Consider the following 26,138-nt stretch of genomic DNA (forward strand, 5'->3'; position numbering starts at 1 on the left):
ATGAGATTCTGTTGAAGGGAGTGGAAGCACAAGACAGCCAAACTGGTGGGGTTTTTTGTTTGTTTGTTTTAACATTTTTAAATTTTCAGACTGGTATTTTTGGAACTTACCCTGGTTGCTTTCTGGAAGTTGAATTGAAGATAGGTATTAATAAATCTTGTGTAGGGCAAGGGAGGTAGCTCAGTGGTAGAGCTCTTGCCTACCTTGCCCGAAGCCCATTGTAAAAATTTAAAATAAAAAAAAATAAATCTTAGGTTTCTGGTTATTAGTTACTCACTGAACAAGACTGGGAAATAACCAGAAGAGGGGAACAGAAGGAAAGAGCAGAGGTTCTATTCTATACTTGGTAAATTTAAGATGCCTATAGATAATTGGATGTAAGGATCTGAAGCTCAAAAATAGGGATTAAAAATTTGGGAGTTGTCAGCATACAAATAGTAATCATAAGCCTTAGATTAGATGGAAAGGTCTGTAGAGAGAGTGTACTAAGATCAAAGAAGAATGCCTGGGTCCCAGTCCTGAGTGTATTCCAATTCTGGTCATCTCTTTCCACAGCCTCCAGAGAAGCCTAAAGCCATCAATTAATCTCCACTAAAGTTACAGTGTTGCAGTCCAGTGGTTAAGAACATAGACTCTTGAGCCTAGATGGCCTAGGATTCATGTGCTTTTTGCTTGCAGGGTGTGGGTTTTCACCTCACTTGCCTCCGCAGTTGGCAAATGGGTGGAAGAATACTCACTGGAAGTTTGTGGTGAGGATAAAGGTGAGCCCATTCAGGTCATTTAGTAGTAAGCCATGATAAGTGCTCTGCAGTATGGCAAGTAGGGGCAGACTCGTGAGGCTTCCTTCCTGGAGTTGGAGATTTAGATGAAAAGGCATCCTTGGGAGGTGAGACACCCACAGCTTTGAAGGATAAAAAAAATTTCTAGCACAAGAAGGTGTGGTGGTGCACACCTGCAATCCCAGCTGTTCAGGAGGCTGCAGCAGGAGGATCACAAGTTTGAGGCCAGTCTGGGCAAAGTGGTGAGACTGTGTCCCAAAATAAAATAAAAACAGGGCTAGGGATGTAGCTCAGTGGTAGAGTGCTTGTCTAACAAGTATGAAGTTCTCCCTTCAATCCTACTACCACCCAAAGAAAGAAAGAGCAAGCAGTGCAACCCAGGCAGAGAATCACACAGATAAGGCAGAGGTGGGGCTGCTTGTCAGGTAGTGTCCTCTTCCTGTCTTCCTCACCAGAGTGCTTCTCTTACCACCTGTTACACATGTGTGCCCGCAGCATTAATATCTCTGACCTTTGCCTGCTGCCTAGTACGTGAATATTTGGGTGGATGGATGAATGGCCTGTGATTATAAATCTCTGAAATCTACTGGAAATAAGTGAAAATTTTCTATTTGGAAACAGGTATATTTTAAAAGGCAACTCCCTCCCTATCAACTACAAAATATAAAATACTTGTTTAATGGGAAAATAGAGAGGTACAAAGAGGAAAGCATCATCCATCAGTTGTAGTGCTGTTAATCTTCATAATCTTCTTTTTTTTTAGTTATAAATGAACACAATACCTTTATTTTATTTGTTTATTTTTTATGTGGTGCTGAGGACTGAACCCAGTGCCTCACAAGTGCTGGGCAAGTACTCTACCACTGAGCCACAACCGACACCCCCCCCCGACACCCCCCCCCCCCCGCTTTTTCTTAATGAGACAAGACATTAAGGGTTTACACTTTTCATTAGAGATACTAGCCAAATTTACTTCCCACAATCTGGCCGTTGATCGGTTCAGGTCAGTGAGCAGAGGGAGCTCTGAGCCTTTTCCCCCCTCCTCGGCCTGTCTCCAGCCACACTGGAGATCCTTTCTGGCCTTTCCTTGGAAATGAAGTCCTCAGCTCCCTAAGTCTCTCTAGTCTCTTAGGTGGGTTTGAAGTTTATGGATCATTTCTGTTTATTCTTATGCCCTGACAATGTCTAGGAGGCATTGAGAATATTTTGTTACACAATTCATCCAATAAGACAAGTGGCTAGGCCTGGAGCTTTCCTTCATAGTAAGAGCCATCTGGAAGGAGAGTCACCCATGGTCAGCACTCAGCCTGTGTGAAGTACTACAGAGGGCGAGGAGTTTAATTTTTATAACTACTGCGTATATATTTGGGGACATCCTTGCTATCTTTGTAAAAATTCTGATATGGGGGTTGTATCCTCAGAGTAGTAACGTCAGAAGATCTTCAAGTTACGTTTTGATTGTGGCAAACTATAAAATCTAAAAGGAATTTGTCATCTCTGCCCCTCCTGTTACTGATGTGTGATGAGACCCTCTCTTCTGGGTATTGTCTCTCAGCTGTGAAGCTAAAGAGAGCATTCTGGGGAAGTCTCCATCTCCTGTGCCATTGAAGTCAAATCTAACTGAAGGGCACGCTGGGGAGATGATGGCCCTGCCTCAGTTGTGGAGGGGGATGGTGTCCCCTACCAGCTTAGGCTCCTGCAACAAGGCCCCAGGAGTGGGAGAGGAGACCAAGAATCTATTTTTCAATATTCAGTCTGGTTCTGACACAAAAGAATGCAATGTGCATTTTGTCAATTTTGTTTTTGTTGCTTTTTTTTAATCAAAGGAAAGAAATGAGCACATGATGGTATATTCCTTATTCTTAACATTGGTAAAAACGACATCTGATTCTTTCTTACATGGCTTTGAAATACCCTTTCCTAATACTTCCTGAAGGAAGCATCAACTGCCTCCAAATTCCTTTTATATAACCAAACCCTCCAGTTGCCATTTTTGTTTGTGGTTACATTATGGCTTTTCCAGCAGGTTCTGTGGTTTTTGAATTTTTTGTTTTAGTATTTTTGTTACGAATTAATATCTGCATTATAAAATTCATATCCACCTCTTTCCCCCAGATAAATTTTCCTACTTGTCATGTCGATGGAAGTGAGATAAAGAAAAAAGAAAAGGAAGCGCTTCAGAAAGCTTCAGTTCAGAGTAATTGATTCAGCAGTGGCACTTTAACATGGTTGCTGATTGACTTTTATTGTTTCCTTCTAACTCGTATGATTTATTTTAGAAAATCTTACTTGTTAATACTATTGAATATGCATCCTTTTTCTTTGGATTGCTGTCTGAAATAGGTCCATGTGTTTGGCTTCCAGAATTAGAAAGTTGGAGAGGGCTTTGGCTGAGTACCTGATGAAGAAGGGATCCTGGAGGCCACAGCTCTGCACCTGAGCTTTCTTTACCTATACAGAAATGTTATATTGATAGTCTGTTGTTGTTTTAAATTATTTTGCTGTTGTTTGGTTGGGTTTTTTGCTTGTTTTTATAAAAGTGGGTTATGAAGATGGACCGTGAGGCATTTTGAACGTGACTCTCAACGGAAAGCCCTGTGGCCATGCCAGTCAAAACTCATAGTTGCTTCCTCCCTGTTATCCTCCTAGCTGAGCACCTGCCTTGCACTGTCCTTGAAACTGCACTTCCCAGATCTGTTAGGGCCCACGCTTTTTTCCCTGAGGGAGCTCGAGTGGGGTTCCCACGTTCCTCAACTCCTTTTTTCTACTTTCCTTGTTTCTGCCTCTTTTCCTGCAGCTTTTCCTCTCCAGCCTGGGGAGCAGGGGGCTTGCTTCCCCTTGATCCACCCCCATCCCTCTCTCCCTGGCCATACTTTTCCTCTGCCAAGCACCTGCCCCGCATTACCCTTTCTGTCCCTTCTCAGCACCTTCTCAGTCCCCAAAATTACTTCCTCGTGATCTCTCCTATGTCCCTGGTGCCCAACTTGGCCTATGCTTCCTGGACTGTCCAATAGTATCAACCTGGAGAATCTGTTCCCTGAGGAGAGCTCCACCAGAGGTAGATTCTCGCACTGTGGCAGCTTCCTTTTCTGCCTGCTCTTTCTTCATTGCACTGCTGGGCCGTTTTCTCTTTTCTTCTTCTGCATTCCTAATTTTTGTCCTGTTTCCTCTAAGTGGGTTTTTCCAACAGTCTATGCTTCCCCACTTCTGCTTGCTGGGTCATATTAGGCTTCTCAGATTTGGGTCTTGTATTCATAACTGATTTACTTGACTTTCCTTGTCATTTTTTTTAATAAGTTGTTGATGGACCTTTATTTTATTTATTTATATGCAGTGCTAAGAATTGAGCCCAGTGCCTCACACATGCTAGGCAAGTACTCTACCACTGAGCCATAGCCACAGCCTCTCCTGACCATTTTTTGGGGGGAGGGAGGGGGTACCAGGGATTGAACTCAGGGGCACTGAGTCACACCCCCAGCCCTATTTGTATTTTATTTAGAGACAGGGTTTCACTGAGTTGTTTAGCACCTCGTTGTTGTTAAGGCTGGCTTTGAACTCAGATCCTCCTGTCTCCCGAGTAGCTGGGATTATAGGCATGTGCCACTGTGCCTGGCCCTTCTGGTCATTTGATAGTTGCAGATTAACCTTCCTAGTTGCCTGTGAACAGAACTAGGTTGTTACAAACATCTGCCCCCCTCATCTGCTGTCCCCATACAGCTGTATCTGCTGTGAAATAGATCTCCCCTATCACACTGCTGCTGGTTAGCTGAAGGTCTTTTTGTTCATGTCCTAACTAGTTGTCATAGGCTTCTAACCAGTTTTTCCCATCTGGCCTTCCATTTGGTTCCTAGTGATAGGGGATTTTTCCTTATACTGTCCCTTTTTAAAAACCTTTGGTGCCACCACGGTCTGCAGTAGCACTGCCTATAAAAATATTCAGTGAGCCTCAGGTAGAATTTACAGTTTTTTCTCTTTCTTTTTCATTTTTAACAGTACTAGGATTGAACTCTGGGGTGCTTTTTTGCCTCTGAGCACCCCCCTGTACACTTTCTGAGACAGGATCTCACTAAGTTGTTGAGGCTGTCCTCAAACTTGCAGTCCTGCAGCCTCAGCCTCCTGAGTTGCTGGGTGTGCTGTCTATTGCACCTGGCTCACTCTGAATTTTTCTAATAGCCATGTTGAAAAAGTAAAAATCAACTTAAATGAACTTTAAGAATATATTATATTTGGGGCTGGGGCTGGGGCTCAGCGGTAGAATGCTCGTCTGGCATGTGTGAGGCCCTGGGTTCAATCCTCAGCACCACATAAATAAAATGAAGGTTTTGTTTCCACCTACAACTAAAAAAAAATTTTAATTTTTATTTATTTATTTTTTTTTTAAAGAGAGAGAGAGAGAGAGAGAATTTTTTAATATTTATTTTTTAGTTTTCGGCGGACGCAACATCTTTGTATGTGGTGCTGAGGATCGAACCCTGGCCGCACGCACGCCGGGCGAGCGCCCTACCGCTTGAGCCACATCCCCAGCCCCAATTTTTAATTTTTTTGAAAAAAGAATACATTATCTTTTAGCCAGGCGTGGTGGCACATGCCTATAATCCCAGCAGCTTGGGAGGCTGAGATAGGAGGATCAAAGCCTCAGCAAAAGGCGAGGCACTAAGCAACTCAGTGAGACCCTGTCTCTAAATAAAATACAAAAAGGGGGCTGGGATGTGGCTCAGTGGTTGAGGGGCCCTGAGTTCAATCCCTGGAACCGCCCCCCCACCAAAAAAAGAATACATTATATTTTATCCAAATATCCAAAATATTATTTTGATATACAACCAGTATAAAAATTATGATAAGATAGTTGACATTCTTTCTTTCTAATGAAGATACAGAATCCAGTGTGTATTTTATACTCACAGCACACTTCCTTCAAGTCAGCAATGTGACTTCAGGGTCAGGGTCACAGCCTGAGCTCTGAGCCTGGGCTTCACACCCCTAAATCCCATCACAGGATTCCAGAGCAGTCCCCTCTTCCTGCTTCAGGGATTTAGACAGTAGAGACACAGGGCCTGTAGGGCCAGTACTGCATCGCCCTGGACTATTCTGTCTGAGCCTTTGTCTTTGTGCTTCTGCCTCTCCCACCCCCTCCCCCAACATCTCTCCCCAAGAACTCCTGGAGGGATGGCATTTTGCTTCAGGGACAGTTTTTCAGAATGCTCATCCAGTTGAAGTCCCCATTCATCCTGGAGAGTTCAGGCCTAGCAAGGAAATCCCATTACTCAACATTTGACTACCAACTAAGAGTCTTGCCTTTTTTTGCCCAGACGCTTTGTGGAACAAAAATATAATTTTATGTTGCAGTAGCTGGGCTGTGTAATTGAAGAAAATATTCCAGATACTTCTGTTTTTTAATTTGAAAGACAGGAGAAAGATGCTTTCTGTTCTCTTTCTCTTTCGTTAAACCCAAACCAGGTAACAATCCAGAAAAATTTAAATTAAAACAATTTAAATTAATTAACCCTGGAATTGTGTTTCCCACCCTGGCAGTGGAGTCTGAGCTAGCTGTCACCCTCTTCCTAAGAAACCCTGTGAGTGGCCCTGCCAGGCTGGTCTCAGAGCTACTTGATGTTTGTCTGTGGGATCCTGTGACCTGCACAGGATCTATCTGCCTCGTCAGAGCAGGTTCTGTAGTCTCCCTTCGGCTTGCTTTGCTCCCACCTCAACACCTGACACTTGTGAGTTGTTGTTCTCTCTGGATGGATGCACTTCCTCACACTTTCTCTCTACTCTCTTCCCAGTTCTTGCTCAGCTGCCCCCCAATCAGGGAAAGTCCATTCTTGGCTCTCTTGTTGGAGACTGAAGTCACTACAACCCCCTCCCTCCATCACTTCATCTTCTCTCTGTGGCTTTTTTGTTTCTTCGAAGCACTTACACCATTAAATCATAAATTTCACTTATTTTCTCATTCCAGTTGAACATAAATTCCATATAGGAAGGGATGACTATTTTGTTTAATGCCAAATCAGTGCCTGGCACAGGATAATCACTCAGTGCTGAGTGAGGAGATGAAGGTAATGGATATCAGGCAAGTTTCTTAACCTTTCTGAGCTCCTTTCCTCGTGGGCAGGTAGGTGTTCTGTAGAATAATACCTACCTTCCTGCAGGAAAACAGGCTCGATGACATTGCTGTTGGGAATGTAAATTGTTTCATTCTCCATGGGAGGCAATTTGTCCCTATAAAATTTATGAATGTATATGCCTTTTGACCTAGCCACTGCACTGGGAATTTATCCTGCAGGTATATTTCACAGACATGTGAAAACTGCCCTGTGTTCAAGGGTATTCATCCTGATATTGATGTTAATCAGTGGGGGTTGCACGGTAAGCCACAGTACATCCACATAATTGAAGGCAGCTTTAGAAAAAGAGGAAGAAGCTGTCTTTAGACCACACAGATTTACAAGATGTATCATGGACTGAGAAGGCAGAGGTGAGAGTGTGCACAGTATGAAGACAGAATTGGGTAGATTTTACTTGTCTTGTACATGCACAAAGTCACTCTGGGTAGGTTAACAAGAACCCAGTATCAATGACTGAGGGCAGAGGATCTGGAATGCAGAAGAGAGTGATTGAGCTTTTTATTGTATGCTTGCACTTGAGTTATAAGTGTATTGCCCGATCAGAAACAAACAAAACCCCTACACTGACCTTGCAGGGTTATTTTGAGATTAGAGAGTGGCGTAAAGCATCTTGCCAGTGCCTGGCACCCAGAGTTGATACTCAGACTGGAAGTTAGGACAGTGCTATGGGTGATGATGTGCTGCCCACCAAATGTGCACCCCCATGTGATTGAGGTGCAGCCTCCCCCCCATGAAATATATGCTCTCCCTCCCTCAAGCACACAGCTGACAGGGAAAACTGATGAGGCAGACAAGCAAGAAACCCTTTCTTCCTTCTTGTTATTTCCCTTATCTGCCCACACTTGAACTGATGTGCCTAGTCCCCCAGGACCAGAGTGTGATAGTAGCTTCTGATTAGGTGTCCCGGCCAGCAGTTGGAGCAGATGAGTGCAGGGTTTTTTGTTTTGTTTTGTTTTCGTACTGGGGATTGAACTCAGGGGCACTAACTGAGCCAGTCTTATTTACAGACGGGGTCTTGATGAGCTGCTTAGGTCCTTGCTAAGTTACTGAGGCTGGCTTTGAACTTTTAAACTCTTAGTCCTCCTGCCTCAGCCCCTGAGCTGCTATGATGACAGGCTTGCACAACCACATCCAGCAGGTGCAGGTTTTTTGTTTTGTTTTGTTTTGTTTTAAAATAATCGGTAATCCGCATGTCTATGTAGGGTAGACTCAGTGCAGCTTTTTAATGTGAGAATGAAGTTTTTAAATGTGTTTTTTCATTGCAACAACATTTATTTTAATAAGTGTTGTAACTGTTTATCTTCATACTCCACCATTATGGAGCAATTACTATTTTTGCTTGACAGGATTATAGTTTTTGAATTCTAATGGAATTTTTTTGTTGTTGTACCTTTTTTAAGGTGCAAAGTAAAATTTATCCTAACCATACTGCTATGAGTTTTTATGTATTTAAAATTTTCTGCAAATGGTAAATAGAATAACAGTGAAGTGATCTTGGAAAAATTGGGATTTGGTAGGGTTTTGCTGAAAGGGAAGGTGCAAGAGTTGAGAATGCTATACTAGGATAAGGGTGGCAGTCTGACTTCAGCCCAAGTTAGCTTGTTAAACCCTGATAAGGGTGAGCTGTGGATGCCCTTAGACACTGGGCCATCTCACTGTCCTGTCTGTGGGCTCAGAAGTGAGTCCTGGCGCTGGACATAGCAAGGACATAAACAGCAAGCCTGGCAGAGCACCATTGGATGTGGGGGGGCCTCTTCTTAGCCCACTATCAACACTTGTACACTCCCCAGACCACTCTCCCTGCCCCATCTGGTTTGGCCATGCATATTACCTGCCTAACCTTCTTGCTGAAGAAATGGTGAAGGTGTAATGGAAATCCTGCCAGAGCAGTGCTAGGTTTTTAGGTTGTTGGCGCTAACATAGGTCAGGTGCCTTTTATAGGTAGGTCAGCAGGCAAGAAAGAAAGGCGAGGATGAAAATGTTGGCTGTGTCCCCAAGGACAGAGCTTATTAATTTAAGAGGTCCAGCTATGACATTCTGTGGCAGTCAGCAGTGACACCTTCTGTAAAATAATCTGCAACTGACCCATGGAACCCAAGCCCCTCAGGCCTGCATGCTGTTCAGGGCACCCACCTCCCCTTCCCAATTTGGCGTCATTTGTTGGCAGCCCACCTTCTGAGGTCTGGTTTTCATACATTGAGCTTGCATGGCTCATGAACTCTTTCCCATCCTTTTAATAATCAAATTTTCATTTAATAATTTTCTGTAAAGAAGCGGGCACATAGTCGAGCCAGCTAGGCTGCAGGCTCCATGTTTTTTTTGACAGGGTCCACTCAATTAGGCAAAGTGGTAGCAGTTAAGCCTCTTACAGGGCAGTGGGACAGTGGAGAGCATTTGGCAGCAGGCGTTCCCAGGCAGAACTTGGGTGATTTCTGGTGACACGATTTAGAGACTAGGCAGCCTAGGGAAGAATCATTTGGAAGCTTCTGTGCCTGCAGTGGTCCCCATAACAAAGCCTGCAAGCCAAGGGTCCTTGTTTTGCATTTGGGTGTTTTCACTTTCTGCCTTCTGTTCTTTTGGTCTTAAAGGCACGACTACTGATTCATGCCTGTTAAAGAAGCGACTAGGTCAGTGGACCAGAAGTGAGCGTGGAGTTGAGTGATAGTGACGGAGCGCAGACTCCTGAGTTGACCATCTAGGTATTTCTTTAAACACCACCTCGTTCCAAAGAGGACTCTGAGGAAATGCATATAAAAGATGACACACGGGCAGCGTGTGCAAGTGGGGCGACCTCAGTGGGCCCGGCGCTGCATTGCGCCCAGCAAGTGTGCTTTCAAGTCCTGTGTGCTGCTGGCAGCGGGCTGCAGATTTGACTCCCCGCCTTCGAGCAGCCGCAGCAGAGGGTCACATGTAGTCAGCATGTGGCCTGCAGTAACAGGAAATGCAGAGAAAGCCGGGAGGCATGGCTTTCTCAGCTATGAGTCCTCACGAGAGGGAGCTGCGTGTAGCTGCTGAGTCACAGGTTGACATGCTCCTGCTGGACGTGAGGAGGTGTCTGAGGGCTGCCTCTCACCCGTGTGCCCAGTGCCCGGCCTGGGGTCTGGCACAGAGTAGGCTCTCAGCAGATATTTGTTGAATGGCTGACTCCCTCAGTGAAAGCCAGTGGCCACCACCCAAGTGCAATTCTAGAAAGTAGTTCTGCAATGGGCCAGTGCTCTCGCTGGCTGGCTGACCACGGGATAAATGTGGCGTGCCTGGACGGACTCCTTCCTTCTCACCGAGAAGCAACAAGTTTTCTTGCTGGAAAAGTAGACCTTTGCACCTTCTCCCTTGTGATAACCTGTTCTCCTTTGTCTTCACAGAGACTAATAGACAAGGCACGCGTAACCTGTGTCAAATGGGTGCCCGGTTCGGAAAGCCTTTTCCTAGTAGCCCATTCGAGTGGGAACATGTACTTGTATAATGTGGAGCACACTTGTGGCACCACAGCCCCCCACTACCAGCTTCTGAAGCAGGGAGAGAGCTTTGCCGTGCACACTTGCAAGAGCAAATCCACGAGGAACCCTCTCCTTAAGTGGACGGTGGGCGAGGGGGCCCTCAGCGAGTTTGCTTTCTCCCCAGATGGCAAGTTCTTAGCATGCGTGAGCCAGGACGGGTTTCTGCGGGTGTTCAATTTCGACTCGGTGGAGCTGCACGGTACGATGAAAAGCTACTTTGGGGGCTTGCTGTGTGTGTGCTGGAGCCCAGATGGCAAGTACATTGTGACAGGTGGAGAGGACGACTTGGTGACAGTCTGGTCCTTTGTAGACTGTCGAGTAATAGCTAGAGGCCACGGGCACAAATCCTGGGTCAGTGTTGTGGCATTCGATCCCTATACTACTAGCGTAGAAGAAAGCGACCCTATGGAGTTTAGTGGCAGTGATGAGGACTTCCAGGACCTTCTTCATTTTGGCAGAGATCGAGCAAACAGTACACAGTCCCGGCTGTCCAAGCGGAACTCTACCGACAGCCGCCCCGTAAGTGTTACGTACCGGTTTGGTTCAGTGGGCCAGGATACACAGCTGTGTTTGTGGGACCTTACGGAAGACATCCTTTTCCCTCACCAACCCCTCTCAAGAGCAAGGACACACACAAATGTCATGAATGCCACAAGTCCTCCCGCTGGAAGTAATGGGAACAGTGTCACAACACCCGGGAACTCTGTGCCCCCTCCGCTGCCTCGGTCCAACAGCCTTCCCCACTCGGCGGTCTCCAATGCAGGCAGCAAAAGCAGCGTCATGGATGGGGCCATTGCCTCTGGGGTCAGCAAATTCGCAACACTCTCACTGCACGACCGAAAGGAGAGACATCACGAGAAAGACCACAAGCGAAACCATAGCATGGGACACATTTCTAGCAAGAGCAGTGACAAACTGAATCTAGTTACTAAAACCAAAACGGACCCCGCTAAAACTTTGGGAACGCCATTGTGTCCTCGGATGGAAGACGTTCCCTTGTTAGAGCCTCTGATCTGTAAAAAGATAGCACATGAAAGACTGACTGTATTAATTTTTCTTGAAGACTGTATAGTCACTGCTTGTCAGGAGGGATTTATTTGCACATGGGGAAGGCCTGGTAAAGTGGTAAGTTTTAATCCTTAATGCTGCACCAGATCTAGAACTTGAATAGGTAGTGATTTTTTTTTTTTTGTGGGAGGGGCGGGATGTACAATGAATGTGAATGACACTTCTTATTCTTAATGTAAATCTAAATGCATCAGAGCCATAATTTTGGATACTGCATGCCATGTAATTCTGAATCATTTGATAATTCACCTTAGCGCATTTAAAAAATATATAATCAAACTAATTGCCAGCTGAGTCAGTCATCCTTCTGGGAGTATATAGAGCCCCAAGATTAGCACTCCTGTATCAGACTATTTCAATTTAGGGAAATCATGACAGTGGGGAGGGGACAATGACTTTAAAATGCTAAAATTGATGCTTTAACTGGAATATTTTTGCTCAACTACTCAACTAGACTGTTGTACACCTGATCAGAGTGTGTGTTCAGTACAGATGGCCATTAATTGTCATTTATATCCAATTTTTTATCTTAATCATAAAATGTTTAGGAATCTATGAAATTTAACTTTAGGAACAAAGCGTTCAGCAGGGTTGATTGATATTATTTTTACATTGTTCTGGCAATCCACAGAAAGAGAAGAGCCTTAATTTTTAAAACCCATTTTAGTCATTTTATGACAATTAAAATTGTTTAATAAACATCTTTTTCCAAAGAAGCAGTTTGTAGAACTCTGATTGAGACTCTGTGCATTAAATCTCCACTTGACCCAGAGCCTGGACAGTTAGCATGCGCTGCAGCTGAGCACACCAGCAGCTGTTGTCAGAAGTGCCTCTTGCCACATAAGCCAAGACTTTCATGTCAGATGTGCTTGGCTTATGTTTTTTTCCCAAGAAGGGAAAAAGGAGGTTTTGGGTTTTTTTTTTTTTTTTTTGTCTGTTTTTGGGGGTCAGTAAGGCATGACTGTAGGCGGTGGGCAGGCTCCATGGCTCTGTTTCACCATTAAGCTCCCTGGGCTGCACAGTACCTCCCCACAGGGCACTTGGGAGGGTTTAGTTTCCCCCGAAGAGGGGAATCACAGGTGCAGCTTTCCCTTTTGCTTATTGGGAGTTGTGAATCTGTGATGACGCTTGGGATGCCAATGCCGGCCTAGTGCTTGTGCTTCCCCCTTGAGCGCCAGGCTTCTGGGCCTGTGTTGGCTCCCTCTGTGGTGGAAAGGCTATGCAGATTCTATGGGAAACTGCCGAATTTGATTCCAGTTCCTTATGGCCCTTCTCAGCTGCATAAGGAGCTTCTTTTCAAATTCCAGTTTTCATGGTGGATGAGGTGGTTGTTTGAGCTCTGTGTTTTGTGTCAAGATGATAGTTATTTTATTTGTTAACTTATTTGGAGTATTGAGGATTGTTTTTCTATTTCACCCACTTTTGTAATTAAATATAGTAATAATGATAATTTATACCCGTTTGAGTAGTGAATGTGGCTCATTAAAGAGAAGACCTGGCGGCTTCCTTTCTCTTATGTGTCAAAACTCTGGTAGATGGAGCAGCAGCTCCCTGCTCTTACCACAGCTCTCCCCGGAGAGCCAGGCCCAGGCCAACCCAGGCCTGCTTCCCACTTCTTGTCATGCCATGTTCCAATCCATGTCCCCATCACAAACATGCTCCTTACTGCAAATGACTGTTGTTCAGTGTGGTGGCAGTGACAGTGTGCCATGGCAGCCTTTCAGGGCATCTCACCTATGTTGATGGACTTCACGACCTTGAGCGGCACTTCATGGGAATGGGAATGTCCTGTTTACCTTGAATATGTGTCCTTTGTTCCTAAAGGTTAACTGATCTAAGGTAGCAAAGATAGCATCTTTGAGACTGTTTAAGCTTTGGGGGTCAAATTGGGCTGCCTGTGAGGGGGGCTAGTAATGAATATTCTAGGTGCAATTTCATGTCCCAATATAGTTCTAGAAATTCACTTTCAAATGCTGCTGAGGCCTTGAGTATGCAGTTTCAAAACTCAGGACTGTATTTGGCCTGAATAGAGTGGCCGGTCACAGGTAAGTAGCATTTATGGTGAAACTTGCAGTCACTGGCTGGAGAGCTGCAGGCAGACACTTTCTAACATGCTGCCCCCTTAGTTTTCCCAGTTGCACTGGCTTCAGCATGCTGGTAGGGTGGGGGAGGGATGGGGAGGCAGAAGAGCATTGTTTCCTTAGACGTCCTGATAGAAGCCTGTGTATGTGCTCGCGCCTCTGGGCTTCCAGCTCTTTCGTCCAGTTTCTGCTGCTGATTATAGTATCCTTAGTGTCCGTCTGGAGCCCCCTCATCAAGGCTCCAATGCCAGGTCCAGGGACCAGTGCAGATTAGTGTCAGCCCCAGGCTGCCCTGCCCTCACCCTGTGCTCTGACTGCCCCTTGCCTCTTGCTGTGAGAGCTGGCAGAGCCCCTCTGCAGGCAGGAGGACAGAGGCCTGGTGTTCTCCAGGACCAGAAGGGAAGGTGCTGCAGCTCCAGAAGAGGACCCAGGTGCAGTGGGTGTGGCTCCCCTTCCCAGGAAGGGAGGGGACGAGGAGGGGCAAGCAGGGCTCCTGAGTATGAGCTGCAGAGCTAATTGCTTCCACTATGAGAAATTTGGAGAGCATTTTTGTAGTTTCTTACCAAACTTTGAGCTTCCTCATTAAAGTTTTTCAGTGTGAACGTTATTAGGAGCAAGGATAACTTTTCTAACCTCACCTCTGAATAAAACACAGCTTTTAGCAAAGGGAAGGTTGTTACCACTTGGTCAGCACTGCTTGTCAGGCTTGGGCTGAACCTTGTAGTCCACACCAGGCCACTGGGAAGGAGGCTTGCTCTGGCCCAGTGAGGGCGGCTGTCCCTGCACAGCATCCAATGTCCTTGGAGGCTCCATGCCTAGGCAGTGCTCCGCTCACCTTCTTCAGACCCACAAGCAGCTCCAGGAGCCAGCTTTGTTGTGGTTTTGGTGAGGCAGCCCCAGCCCCTCCAGACAGCCTCCTTACTCAGCGGGGAGACCACATCCCCAAGAGGCCTGGAGATGGGCCTTGGGAGAGCTGTACCTTCTTTTAAAAGCAGATGCGCAAGAGGGAGTAGGCAGACACTTAAGAGAGTGCCAGGAACTTTGGGTTCCAATTTTGCTTAAATAAATAGTGGTAAAGAACCCTAAGTTTGCCAGGAATGGGGGCGCATACCTGTTATCCTACTTACCAAGGGGTGTCTGAGGCTAAGGCAGGAGGATGGCAAGCTTGAGGTAAACCTGAGCAACAAAGACCCTGTCTCAAATGAAAATACTTTTTAAAAGGGGGATGGTGCTAGGATGTAACTCAGGTGTTGAGCATTTGCCTAGTGTGTTCGAAGGTCTGGGTTCAATCCCCAAATACTGTAGAAAAAAGAACCCTAAGCTTGTCTTTTGTGCTAATTGAGCAAGTGTGTGGAAGGGTTTTTCCTGTGAGCCCCTGACTCAAGACTAAAGATGGATGCTTTAAGATAGAAAACCTCAAAGCATGGAGAGACAGACAGAAGCTGCAACAATTATCATCCCAAAGACACTCAGAAATCTTGAGGAACAGTGTTTATGGGTATATGCACACATCCCGGGTTGGGTTTCATAGTTGTCTCTAGCTCTTGGCTTAAGCCAACACCCAAGTCCTAGCTGGCAAATAGCCAGGCAGCCATTTCTCTCTACCACAGGATATGATCCTGTCATATCCTGTGGTAGATTTGGAATTTTTAAGAAACTTTGAAATGTTAGACTCAATGCTGAAACTGGTGAAAAGGCCTCACCCTGAGTCTGCAGTGTGCAGGGAGGGCCTTTGTCACCTCTTGCCTGGAGGGAGGTTTTCCCTCTTTGTGGAGCAAGCTCGAAGTGAGGAAAATGTCAGGCTGGGAAAAACCCTGATTGTCCAGGGAAGGGGAGACAGGTCAGCATTGGCTTTTCGTGTGAAAGATGCATGGCATGCAGTGTCACGTGCTGTTGGAGGGGCTGGGCCCACAGAATACCTGGGAGCGAGGAGAAGCAGGTGCTCTGAGTGCCAGTCACAGAACTATGGCAGATGTGTCTGCAGGTGGGGAGAGGCTCAGCCTGCAGGTGTAGGCCAGCAAGTGACCCAGAGATGTGCTCCTGCCCTGCTCTGGGTGACTGGTGAAGGCTGCTCTGGCCCCCATCCTGAGAGCCCAGGGGAGCCAGCAGCCGGGTCCCTTCCTTGTGCAGAGTGTGCCTTTTGACCCGAGTGGCTGGACCCACACTGCTTGTTGGTTCAGGTTAACAAGGTGCTCATCACAGTGCCCCAGTGATGTCCCAGAGAGAGGCGACCTCAGACTGGTGAGAGTGAAGCCTGGGGCTGGCTTTGTAGAAGCACTTTGTGTTGGATGGTCAACTTTGAAACTCAAATCCGAGCTCAGCACTGTAAGAGCATGCCCTTCTAATGGAGGGAGACTATCCCACTGATGCTCATTTTTTAATTTATTGCTGCATCTGTTACATGAACTTTGTGTCACAGTTAAATTGCTGTTTCTCAAGTTTAAAAGTGTAAAAGGAAACTCCTGCCTTTTAAATTTCTGTATACCTGGATTTATTAAAGATTGTCATCAGGTGACACTGTAAAATTGTATGGATATTTACCTTTAGTGAAAATCAAAAGTAAAATTCACATGTATTTATTTTTTACATTTTTATCTAATTTCTTGACAACTTGAATAAATTTGGGGAAAAAAAAGAGCCTTCCTAACATATATTAGTAAATTAAGTTCTTAACTGTTGCAATAATTAATGAAGCTTGAATATCAGAATTGTTACTTTATAATTTTAAGAAAATCATGTTTCTGTTTCACTGCTTTGTTTTTTAGCTGTTCCCTTGTCACTGTCACAGCTAAAGAGATTTACCTTCACACTTGACCTTCTGAAGTACTTGGGGGTTGTCCTCTGTATGTTGACATTAAATAAACATGTGAATGCATTGTAAATGCAGATAATTTTCAATAGTTATTTTCATATCTAAGCTTTAAAAAATGTCAGTGAACCAAGAAAAACTTTTAAATGCTGTAAAATTAAGGGCCTTGTTAATGTATATGAAACAAACAGCCTTAGAAATCACTACCTCTTAATGTTGATACTGTTTCTCATAATTAGAAGCTTATTAAAGGAACTGTGTATTGGAGGCCAGAGATACTGTTTTACGTGACCCTTGTCCATGCTGACTCTAGTCCGGGGAAGGACTCTGATTGACTTTCAACTGAGCCATCCCTGCTTACTGAGAATGCTGACACTCTAAAGTCAGCCACACTGCCAGCTTAGCGTGTGGCCTCTGGTGCTCTGCAGCCACCCAGCCCACCATTGGAGCAAGCTGAGGGTGACTGGCAGGCCTCTGTAGGAGCTCTTTTCCTAGATAGATTTCTCATGGTCCCTGCCCCTAACCTGGAACCGTGGCTGCAGGTTTGTGATGCCTGTTGGGGCTGTCCTGTAGATGCCAGCCCTGAGCCCAGTGCTTCAAGAGCTGAGCAAGCAGGAGTGGGTGTTAGCGACACTCTGCGTGGAGTGGGAGGAATTAGCCATTTGTATCCTCCTGCTGTAAAGCCCCCTTACTCCCTCTGGACAGAGGCTGCTGTTTTGAGCAGCACGCTGGCACCTCCATCTCCAGATGCTACAGAGCCAGAGGTGACAAGCAGGTAAGGGTGAGTGGCAGGAGGCAGAGTTGGCCCACGTGGTTCACTTTCCTGCCGCTTCTGAGATGACAAGCCTGGCTCAGGGCCTCCTCCAGGGGCGTGGTGCCCTGCAGAGCCCCCGGGGCTGGCACACACGCTCTTTTTACCTTGGCCCTTAGACTGCCAGAGCAGACAGGGCACTCAGATCTGCAGCTGCTATGTGGCCACCTCCACGAACTGCCATGGGAGCAGCACATGGCTTTTTCTTGACACTGAGTAGATTCAAAGCCCTAAAAGGTAGGTGATGGCACACACATTTTGATTAAAAAAAAATTTTGTTTTTACCTTGAAAAAAATTATATAGCCATCCCTGCTCTGTGGCTGCCCATGCAAATAAGTGGTAGTTGGTTAGTTCCGAGTTGGTGGGTCTCTGGAGAGGGACACTGGCCTCCCTCTTCTAGTGCTGACCTGCAAAGCCAGCCTCTCTTTTGGGCTGGGCAGACTCTTCAAGTGTGGCCAGCTGGAAGGGCTTCAAGAGGATGCAGACTGGATTCCTGTGCTGAGAGGGCTTTGGCCTGACCGCAAGTGCTTTCCTCTGTACAGGGACCTCAGAGGAGCACTTAACTGGTTGTACCTTTTATTTCCTCTGCTCCTAGATGTCAAAACATGATTATTTTCCCTGGGTGGCTCTTCTCAGTAACCAAGACAGGTTTCATGGCCTCTTTGTGGCCACCTTCCGTGTGGCCTGCTGGGGGTCAGGTCCAGGGTGCCCAAGGTCCAGAGGGCCTCGTGAGCAGCAAGCTGCGTGGGCAGGCACAGCCTCCCTGGGCTTCCCAAACCTGGCTCATCTAATCTGGAGACTTGGGCCCCACTCACACCCTAGAACAGTGGCTCCTCTGTCCAGCTCTTCTCTGGCGTCTATGTGGTACGTGGCAGTGAGAGTAATGGATTCTTGGGGGAAGGAGTCCTAGGGGAGGCACGTTGTGAGTGGAGGTCAGCTGTGCTCTGTGCCATTTCCAGAAAGCATCACTTTACAGAGCTGAGCTCTCTGCCTCCGACTGAGGCGAGTCACGCTGGAATGCAGGCAAAGAGCTCGCTGAAGAGGGCCTCGCTGACCTCCCGCTCCCAGCGAACATCTCTGCACCCCCTTACCCTGTGGCCACAGGGAACGCAGGCTCCCGTGGCACTTGCTGCTGGCCCTCCAGAGAGAAACTGTGTTGTCTGCAGTAAAGCCTGGTTTGCATGTTGTTTTGGTCTGCGGTGGGGAGGGTGACCAGAGAGGGTTTTGGCCAATCCCAGGTAGATGAGCTGGTGAGGTGGCATTCCAGGCCTCATTCCACAGCTGCGCCTGAGGTTCTGTCCCCTCAGACTCTTATGGGCCACTCAGATTTGCATGGGTGCATGGGGAAGCCCTCCCAGAACCCAGAGCCAGAAGGCTAGCGTGGGCCTGACAGAACTTCAGGACACGACCGTCCTCTGGTGTGAACCTCTTTTTTTTTTTTTTAATATTTATTCTTTAGTTGTAGTTGGACACAATACCTTTATTTTCTTTATGTGGTGCTGAGGATCGAACCCAGGGCCTCGCACGTACTAGGCGAGCGCTCTACCACTGAGCCCCAGCCCCAGCTGTGAACCTCTTGACCCCACAGTCTTGTCTTGCTCTCAGACTCCCCCATCAGCGATGTCTACTAGAGCGGAACATGGACACGTTCCTTTGTTGTAAATTGTTTTTAAACCAAAATATCATTTTCCTGTACATGCTGCTGGAACAAAGTTTAATTCTATTGCTGACTACTGTAAATGGTAATCAAACCCAAGCTAAGAGCTGGAGTATTTCATCATTTAATTTTGAAATGAAATCTCCAGGAGGAATGAAGTGCAGCTCTGCTGAGGCCAGGTCAGCTTCCTGACAGATGCAGGGCCTGTGGATACCCCGGTAGACCCTCCCTGGGGTCTGTTGCATCACTCTGCTGGGTATCTCTTGCCTAATGGATATATGTAAAACCTCAGTGTCAGCTGTCCCATTTCTGGTGCACAGACCATAGGTCACACAGGTTGCTGAGGACGACTGGACAGAGGAGCACCTTCAGCACCTTCACCTCAGGGTCCTTCACTGTTCCTGCTCGCTGCCCCCCATGGAAAGTAATAAGGAAGCAGTGAATTAGCACCTGCCCAGTGGGCCGCAGGATCACTGTGTGCTTGACTTTGGTGATGGCTTGGAGCAGACTCTCCACCCTTAAAAATGGGGCTCCCACAGCTCTTTGGTGAGACTGTGCAGCCTGGCTTCCCCAGGTGGTGTAGACCATCCTCAGTACCTGTGTTTTAGCTCCTCTTCGACAGCCTGGAACTGTGCAGACTAAAGCATGGGCTGATGGTGGAGCTCAGTGGTAGCACACTTGCCTAGCATGCGGGAGGCCCAGGGTGCCACCCCAGCACCAAAAAGAAAGAGGGCAACTTAGATTTTATCTCATTTTGAATTTCAGTTCCCCCCATTGCCTCCACTGTCCATCATGGCAAAATGATTCTGTTTCCAAGAAGTGAATGGGCATCCAGAGCCATGTAACTTCTCAGAGGTGATTTGCTTCTCCTCTGGCTTTATGGAGGGGCTCCAGTAAGCCCTTGACCAAGTGCCTGGGCCTTGGGGGTTTTCACCCAAGGCATACCTGATGTTGGCTACTTCCTGGCTTAGGGTGTGAGGGTGGGGAGCCCTGCACAATGACTCTTTTGAAGTAGTTGTTAACCAGGGTTTATATGACAAGGACGAAGCCCACCAGCAAGCCACTGACTCCCCCCACCCTGCTGTGGACTGCAGAGCCCAGAGGAGGAGGGGTATGAGGGCAGTGGAAGGAGTGGAGACCCGAACCTCGCTCTTGACCCTGAGCCTGTGGAGGAGGACAGTGAAGGTGGCAGAGGAGAGTGTGGGCTGTGGTTGGCTCTGGGCTGCCACCGCAGACACTGGGAAACAAGTGTGCATTTCCTCTGCTAAGAGCGGGGATTCTCCTTTGGCCCAAGGGTTGGTGACTTGGGGGTGAGGAGGTGGCCAGTGCAGGCAGTGTCCCCACCTGGTGCCCAGGTCACCCTTTGTCTCCAACCCCCACCCTCCCCTGGAACTTCAAATAAAGTTGCTGCATCCTCCAGGGTGGTCACATTTGGAAGGAGGGGCGGGGTGACGGTCAGACCGTCACTGTCCCTGCAGCTGTCATGGATCTCCTGTGCTACTGAACACCAAGACTGGAGCCAGTCCAAACTGAAGTGTGCTATGCGTGCCTCCCACACAGCGACCTCCATGGCTTTCCACCAAAAATACCAACAGTGTGCATATTGATTAACATGTTGAGACAAGTGGGATATATTCATCTAAATAAGATTAAAGTTAGTTTCACCTGGTGTTTTTTGGAGATGGACACAATACCTTTATTTTATTTATGTATTTTTATGTGGTGCTGAGGATCAAACCCACGTGCCTACCACATGCTAGGGAAGCGCTGTACCGCTGAGCCACAGCCCAGCACTCGCCTGCGCTTTAGTTGTTAAAGATGCTGCCAAGAAGTTGTGCCTTTGGCCCACTCTGGTCTAGAGGCAGCACCTTCCAAGCCAGGGTGGGGATCGTGTCAGGGCACCCTGTCCCCCTCCCCACCCCAGGCCAAGGGTGGAGGGCTGGCCCAGCTGTGGATCTTGGCCCCTCTCCCCCCAGAGGGAGCCCCTTGCCTCTTCACTTAGTGGCACTGACAGTGGCTGAAGCCCAGTGCCAATGGGCTCCTTTCTCCGTCCACCAACACGTGCATGCCAGGGTGTGCGTGATGTGCTGCCACCTGCGGTGTCACTGCCCCCCACTTGGCTCAGGCTTCTCCTCTACCTGCTGTGCCCCCTCTGCCAGGGCTGGGTGCACCAGCCCTGTGGCGTCCAGGTTTCCTCCCCTGCTTTGGGCTGAGTGGGAGTGGGAGTGGGAGTGCGAGGTGTGTGCAGCTCTTCACCACAAAAGTCAGGACAGGGCCCTGTCCCCCTGTGGGGATTGAGAGGAAAAGAGCTCCTACAGAAATGGGGCAGGGGCCAGGGCCACATTCAGTCTGCTCTTGCCTGATCTATCTAGAGGTGAGAGACAGCAGATCAAATGACATGGAGCCCTCAGCCATTCCCTAGTGTCCCTCCAACCGGGTGTGGACGCAGCTGAAGGTTGATTCAGATAGTCACCCCTCATTCGTATCACTACAAGGCCCATGTGTGATAATGTGGCAATGTGTGCTTAGAGTTAACAGCGCACCACGTCAGCAGTCCCAATCCAGCCGAGAGCGTAAGAAGCCTATGCTGGGGCGGGAGCCCGTGCCTCAGGCCACACTGTTGTCCTCTTCAGAACGTTCAGCACATGATGGACTCTGATGCATCCCAGTAATAAATGCAAAGAAACGCAAATGTTCTTGACTGTGTGCAAGGGCTGTAAGCCCTCCTGGGCTTCTCGAAGCTCAGCCTGTGCTGCAGGCCACACAGGAGAGCCTTCCAGTTCCTCACACCCTCCCTGCAGGGGCAGACGCTGCCTGGCCTTCCTGGTGTGAGCACGATGCAGTGTCCAGGATGGAGACACTCTGCTCCTGATTCTCACATGCAGCTGCAGCCTCATGGCAGGACTTCCCACCCCAGGGCCTGGACCCCCTTTTCTGTATTGGTAGGCCTCTACCCTGGAGGTCAGTTAATCCAGAGGGTGCCGCCTTTGCACCACTCAGCAAGAAAGAAAGACACCCCACCACCACCAAAAAAAAAAAAAAGAAAGATGTCTTTTTTAAAAATGCCAGTAGACTGTGTCCTTGGGGGCCAGACCCTGCCTCTGAGGGGCCGGGTGTGCAGACCAGAACTGTCGTGCCCTGGGCTGCAGTGGGGAGTCGAGGGGGCCCAGCCCTGCCTGAAGGCCCTGATGACCCAGCAGGTGCCCACACCTCTGGGCCAGTGAAGTTCTACAGAACCCAGACTGCTCAGGCCCAAGAGACCACTCTGTACCCCTCAGCCAAGGCCAGTCCCACTGTCCCTTCTGCGGAGTGTTGGGGCCCAGGTGTACCTGCACGCAGGCTGCATGGGTAGGAGTGTGAGCAATGGCTGCAGAGGAAGCAGATGGGTGGAGCAGAGGACGCTGGAAGCACTGGCGTCCTAACCGACAGAAACTGACCTTGTGCACTGCTGGCGAAGGGTGAGCACGGGGCTTTCTGCACCCCTGTGTCTTGCTGGATTAATGTAGACTGCTTTGTTTGCAGGGCTTATTGTCATCCCCAAACCAGGCCAGTTCTCCAGGTGGAACTGTAGTGTAGCGATCCCACTGCGCTCAGACTCCCCGACACGCGGGACTGCAGGGACCGAGGACGACGGACGGAGAGCCGCGCTGGAGCCACGCCAGGGTGGCAGGCCTCAGGCAGGCAGGCAGACATCTTGAGGGCTGTGCGGACCCGTGATGTGGCGCTGTGGCGCCGTGCCGCGCACTCTGCTGCCCGCCCAAAGAAGTTTCCATTTGAAGTCGGTCTGTTGGGGCTGCAGTAAAAATAAGAAATGATGTTTTCTTGCTTTTTACTCTAAAACTCGATGTAATGAAATCTCACACATATATAATATATACATATATACATAGTGTAAATAAAGTGCTTCTTGGACAGAGACCTCCTTGATTCAGCTGTTACGAGTAGTACTTCCCTCACTGGTTTTGCACTGGTTTTTTATACCTTGGGTGGTCAGAAGACAACCTAGAATGCACTCAAACAGAAAGGGTTTACTTTCTGACTTAAATGTGTAATTCAGGAAGGTGGACGCGGCAGTCTTACATGTTGAAATATTGTTTGCACTTCAATAGTTTAATGCTAATAGAAAATGGCTCTGAGTGTGGTGGATCCCTGGCCCTTCACGGTGGGTAGGGAAGACACCCTTTTTATCTGTTAATGTTTATTTTAATACTGTTGTTTCTAATGCAATCAACTCTGTATAATGTGTATATATAATGTAATTCTGCAACTGGGGGAAATAGCTACTTCACTAGTACTTTTCATCATTTAAGAGTGATATTTCTAATTTACAAGAAACATTAATATTAAAATTATCTTGAATATACTATTTGTTTATCTTCTGTTAAATTTGCTCAATTTTTAGCATGGTCTTTGCTGAATGAAGGGTTGGTATGGCATCAGGCTGTGCTTTGGAGTCCCCTCCATTGTCAGAGTGTGGCTCACTTGGAAGTGCTCGGGTTCTTTGCCCGCGAAGACTCACCCATGTGGCACTGTGGGCATCTGCCCGTGTGTGCAGAAATTGGTCTTAGCACGCGGGTCTCTTAGAGCTTGGAGCCCATCTCCTGTCCTTGAAAGCTGTGGCCGCACGTGACACAGCCTGTGAGTGTGAAGGTGCTCGTTAACTGTGACATGACTGCTCCTGGAAGAAGCCACAGGTGGCATACCTAGATGGCCAGGACCAGCTCAGCGCCTCTCGCCCCTGTGCTGCAGCAGCTCCTCAGCTCCTCAGCTCAGCAGCCAGCAGGACGACTTACTCTTTGTTGTTTCTTTTCTTTTTTTTTTTTTTTAATCTTATTCAGCTGGATCCTTCAGAAGTTTTATTTGGTGACACTAAGCCATCAAGTGTCTGGAACACATTGCTCTACGTTATCACATCAATTTGGGGAATGTTGAGGGAATTGGGGGCTTTTGACAGATGTACTCTATGTCCGTCTTCTCTGTGAATGCAGCAGGGGTGTGTGTCACTGCTTCAGAGCAGTTCACTGGGCTCAATCTTCCTGAGTTGGCTTCAGTTCTTCTCGGTTCTTAAGCTGCCTGCACCCAGGCTGGGGGTGTTGGCCTCACCTGAAGCTGCCACTGCCCAGGGACCTTGTGGGGGGACTTGCATGATGGTGTGAGCCTCTGGGAGGTGTAAATAAGCAAAATAGTAACATTTGCTCTCTTAAGTGAAAGAATTAGAATTCATAAAACATACACATTAAGAATGACAATATTAAGGCTGGGGTGGTGGCTCAGTGGTAGAGCGCTTGCCTAGCATGTGTAAGGCACTAGATCCTCAGCATCACATATTCATAAAAATAAAGACATTGACAATTTAAAAAATTTTAAAAATTTATTTTAAAAAAGAATGCCCATATTAGAATTAAGTGTTAGCGTATTTGATGTAGTTTGCTGTTTCTATCAAAGCACTGGTTAGAAAACCCTAGAGGGCCCACGATGCCTGCAGGTACCTTGGAATGAGCTGCCTTTCAAAATCGAGTCTGGGATTCCTAATGTGATCATCTCCTGGCTCTGTTTCCTGTCAGAGGAAGTGACAAATTCAGTTGACATGGGGGCAACAATTACACACCATTTGGTCAGATGGTCCACAGTCTGGAGTCGTGTCACTTATGGTGCATGGCGTGGTCCTTGCTGTGCCTCAGCCCAGCCTCCAATGCCCTTTGTTGGGTCCTGGAATGGAGTTTGCACTTGGCCAGCTGCACTAAAGCTGTCGGATGTGTCCCGGCACACTGTGGATGCCTCTGTGCCAGGAACAAATCTTTCTGGCTCTGTTCCCAAGATTGGTTCCTGGCCAACGGTCCAAGATGGCTTCCAAGCCCTGACTGCCGTGGACACACAGCAGATCCTGACAGACAGCACAGGCCAGCCTCACGATGCGCCACAGGAGGTGGACTTGCTCAGCTTGCCTGGTCAGGTTCAGGTCTGCTGCTCCCGCCTCTGGCCTTGTGCTTTCCTACATGTGGTAAATTGGTGAATGTGGCACTGGGTACAAAGGAAGCTGGGGGGAGGTGGGCAAATGCAGGGTGTGGCATCCATCTCAAACCTAGCTGCCCCCATGCTGTGTTCATGGGTGGCCTGGCAAGGACTAACCCAGTAGGCCTTCCCATGGCGGGCAGCAGGGCAGGAGACAGCAGGACCTCATGTCTGCACCCCGTCTGTTCTGTGGGTGGGTTTGTGATACTAAGGACCATCAGCCTTTGAATCCTTAGCCTGGGATGTCTGCGTGCTTGCTCTGCCCCAGCCCAGCACCCACAAGCCCCACTCTGTGCCCTAAGATCTGAAGTGTGCCGTGGGCAGGAGAGGGCAGGCGCTCAGCAGGGTTTGGCGGGCAGTCATGGGATGAGTGTTCCAACTGGGTGAAGAGGTGGAGGAGGAAGCCAGCCTTCACCTTTCCAATTTGAGAGTGGGCAGAGACCCCACAGGACTCTGGGGTCAGGGTGGGGATGGCCTATGCCCTTCGCCCTGGTCAGCAGTTGCCCATTGTAGGGCCAGAGAGAACCACCAGGGTTGATGCCTCCTGGCTGGTGTGAGCTGCAAGGGAAATGCAGGAGCCCAAGGCTGGCCAACAAGAGTGTCCTGTCCAAATCCACGGAAATGGGCTTGTCCCCGTGAGGCTAAGGTCTGCCACATACAGGACCAGGGCACTGCTGCAGAGCTTTCCACCAGAGACCAAAAATTTTCCCTTCATGGTTCATGTACTTAAAGGGGTAATGATTTTCCTACATATACAAATGCTCGCCTGTGCTGTAACCAGTCCTCGGGACAGCAGGGTGCCCATAACTGCAGCTCTCAGGACTTCTCCAGGCCCACTGCCTCCACCCAGGCCAAGTGGCCTACCTACCTGCCTTGCAAGTCCTGCTCCTCTGGCTTTTGCCTCAGGTCCTTCCTGCGCCAGCTAGCAGGACTCTGCCTCCTCCCTATCTGTGGACCCATCTCTGTGGCCTCCATCCCCTATCAGGACCCCTTCAGGGGCACCCTGAAGGTCATCACGGGATCACAAGTTTCAAAGAAATCTTGTCCTGCCCTTCCCCACAGGCAGCATCTCTGTCACCGTCACCTGCCTGGCCAGACATCCATGCCCAGGATTCTTCACCCATGTTGCCCTTGTACTGCCAGCTCCTCTTCTCTTGCCCCTGTCCCTCTGCATGGTCCCACGTTCACCCTCCTACTTCCATCTGTCCTGTACTTTCTGGGGCTGGGGCCACTGGAGAGACCTGGAAGGAAGGGTCACAGATTTACCTCAATAGAGGGGAAGAGGAGACTAAACACTA

General features: G+C 48.1%; 2 protein-coding genes across 8 annotated transcripts in view; one reads left to right on the forward strand and one right to left on the reverse strand.

Moving 5' to 3' along the window:
• The window catches only part of Wdr20 (WD repeat domain 20), a 74,450-nt gene extending 51,259 nt beyond the window's left edge, over positions 1 to 23,191 (forward strand). For 3 of the 7 annotated variants that reach the window (XM_058582205.1, XM_046453096.1, XM_046453095.2), the window contains 2 exons: positions 10,267 to 11,526; positions 22,351 to 23,191. In XM_058582205.1, the coding sequence (XP_058438188.1) occupies positions 10,354 to 11,526; positions 22,351 to 22,404 (1,227 nt within the window). In that variant the 5' untranslated portion in view covers positions 10,267 to 10,353 and the 3' untranslated portion in view covers positions 22,405 to 23,191. The other 4 variants (XM_046453097.1, XM_046453099.1, XM_046453098.2 and 1 more) reach the window with 3 other exon arrangements.
• Positions 23,192 to 24,208: 1,017 nt separating this feature from the next.
• The window catches only part of Mok (MOK protein kinase), a 50,313-nt gene continuing 48,383 nt past the window's right edge, over positions 24,209 to 26,138 (reverse strand). The window contains exon 13 of the mRNA XM_046453154.2: positions 24,209 to 26,081. The gene's annotated coding sequence lies outside the window, so the exon portion shown is untranslated. The remainder of the gene's footprint in view (positions 26,082 to 26,138) is intronic.

Source organism: Marmota monax, unplaced genomic scaffold (assembly GCF_021218885.2).
Source record: "Marmota monax isolate L192 unplaced genomic scaffold, Marmota_monax_Labrador192_F-V1.1 WCK01_AAM20220418_F8-fsc00190, whole genome shotgun sequence".
Taxonomy (NCBI): domain Eukaryota; kingdom Metazoa; phylum Chordata; class Mammalia; order Rodentia; family Sciuridae; genus Marmota; species Marmota monax.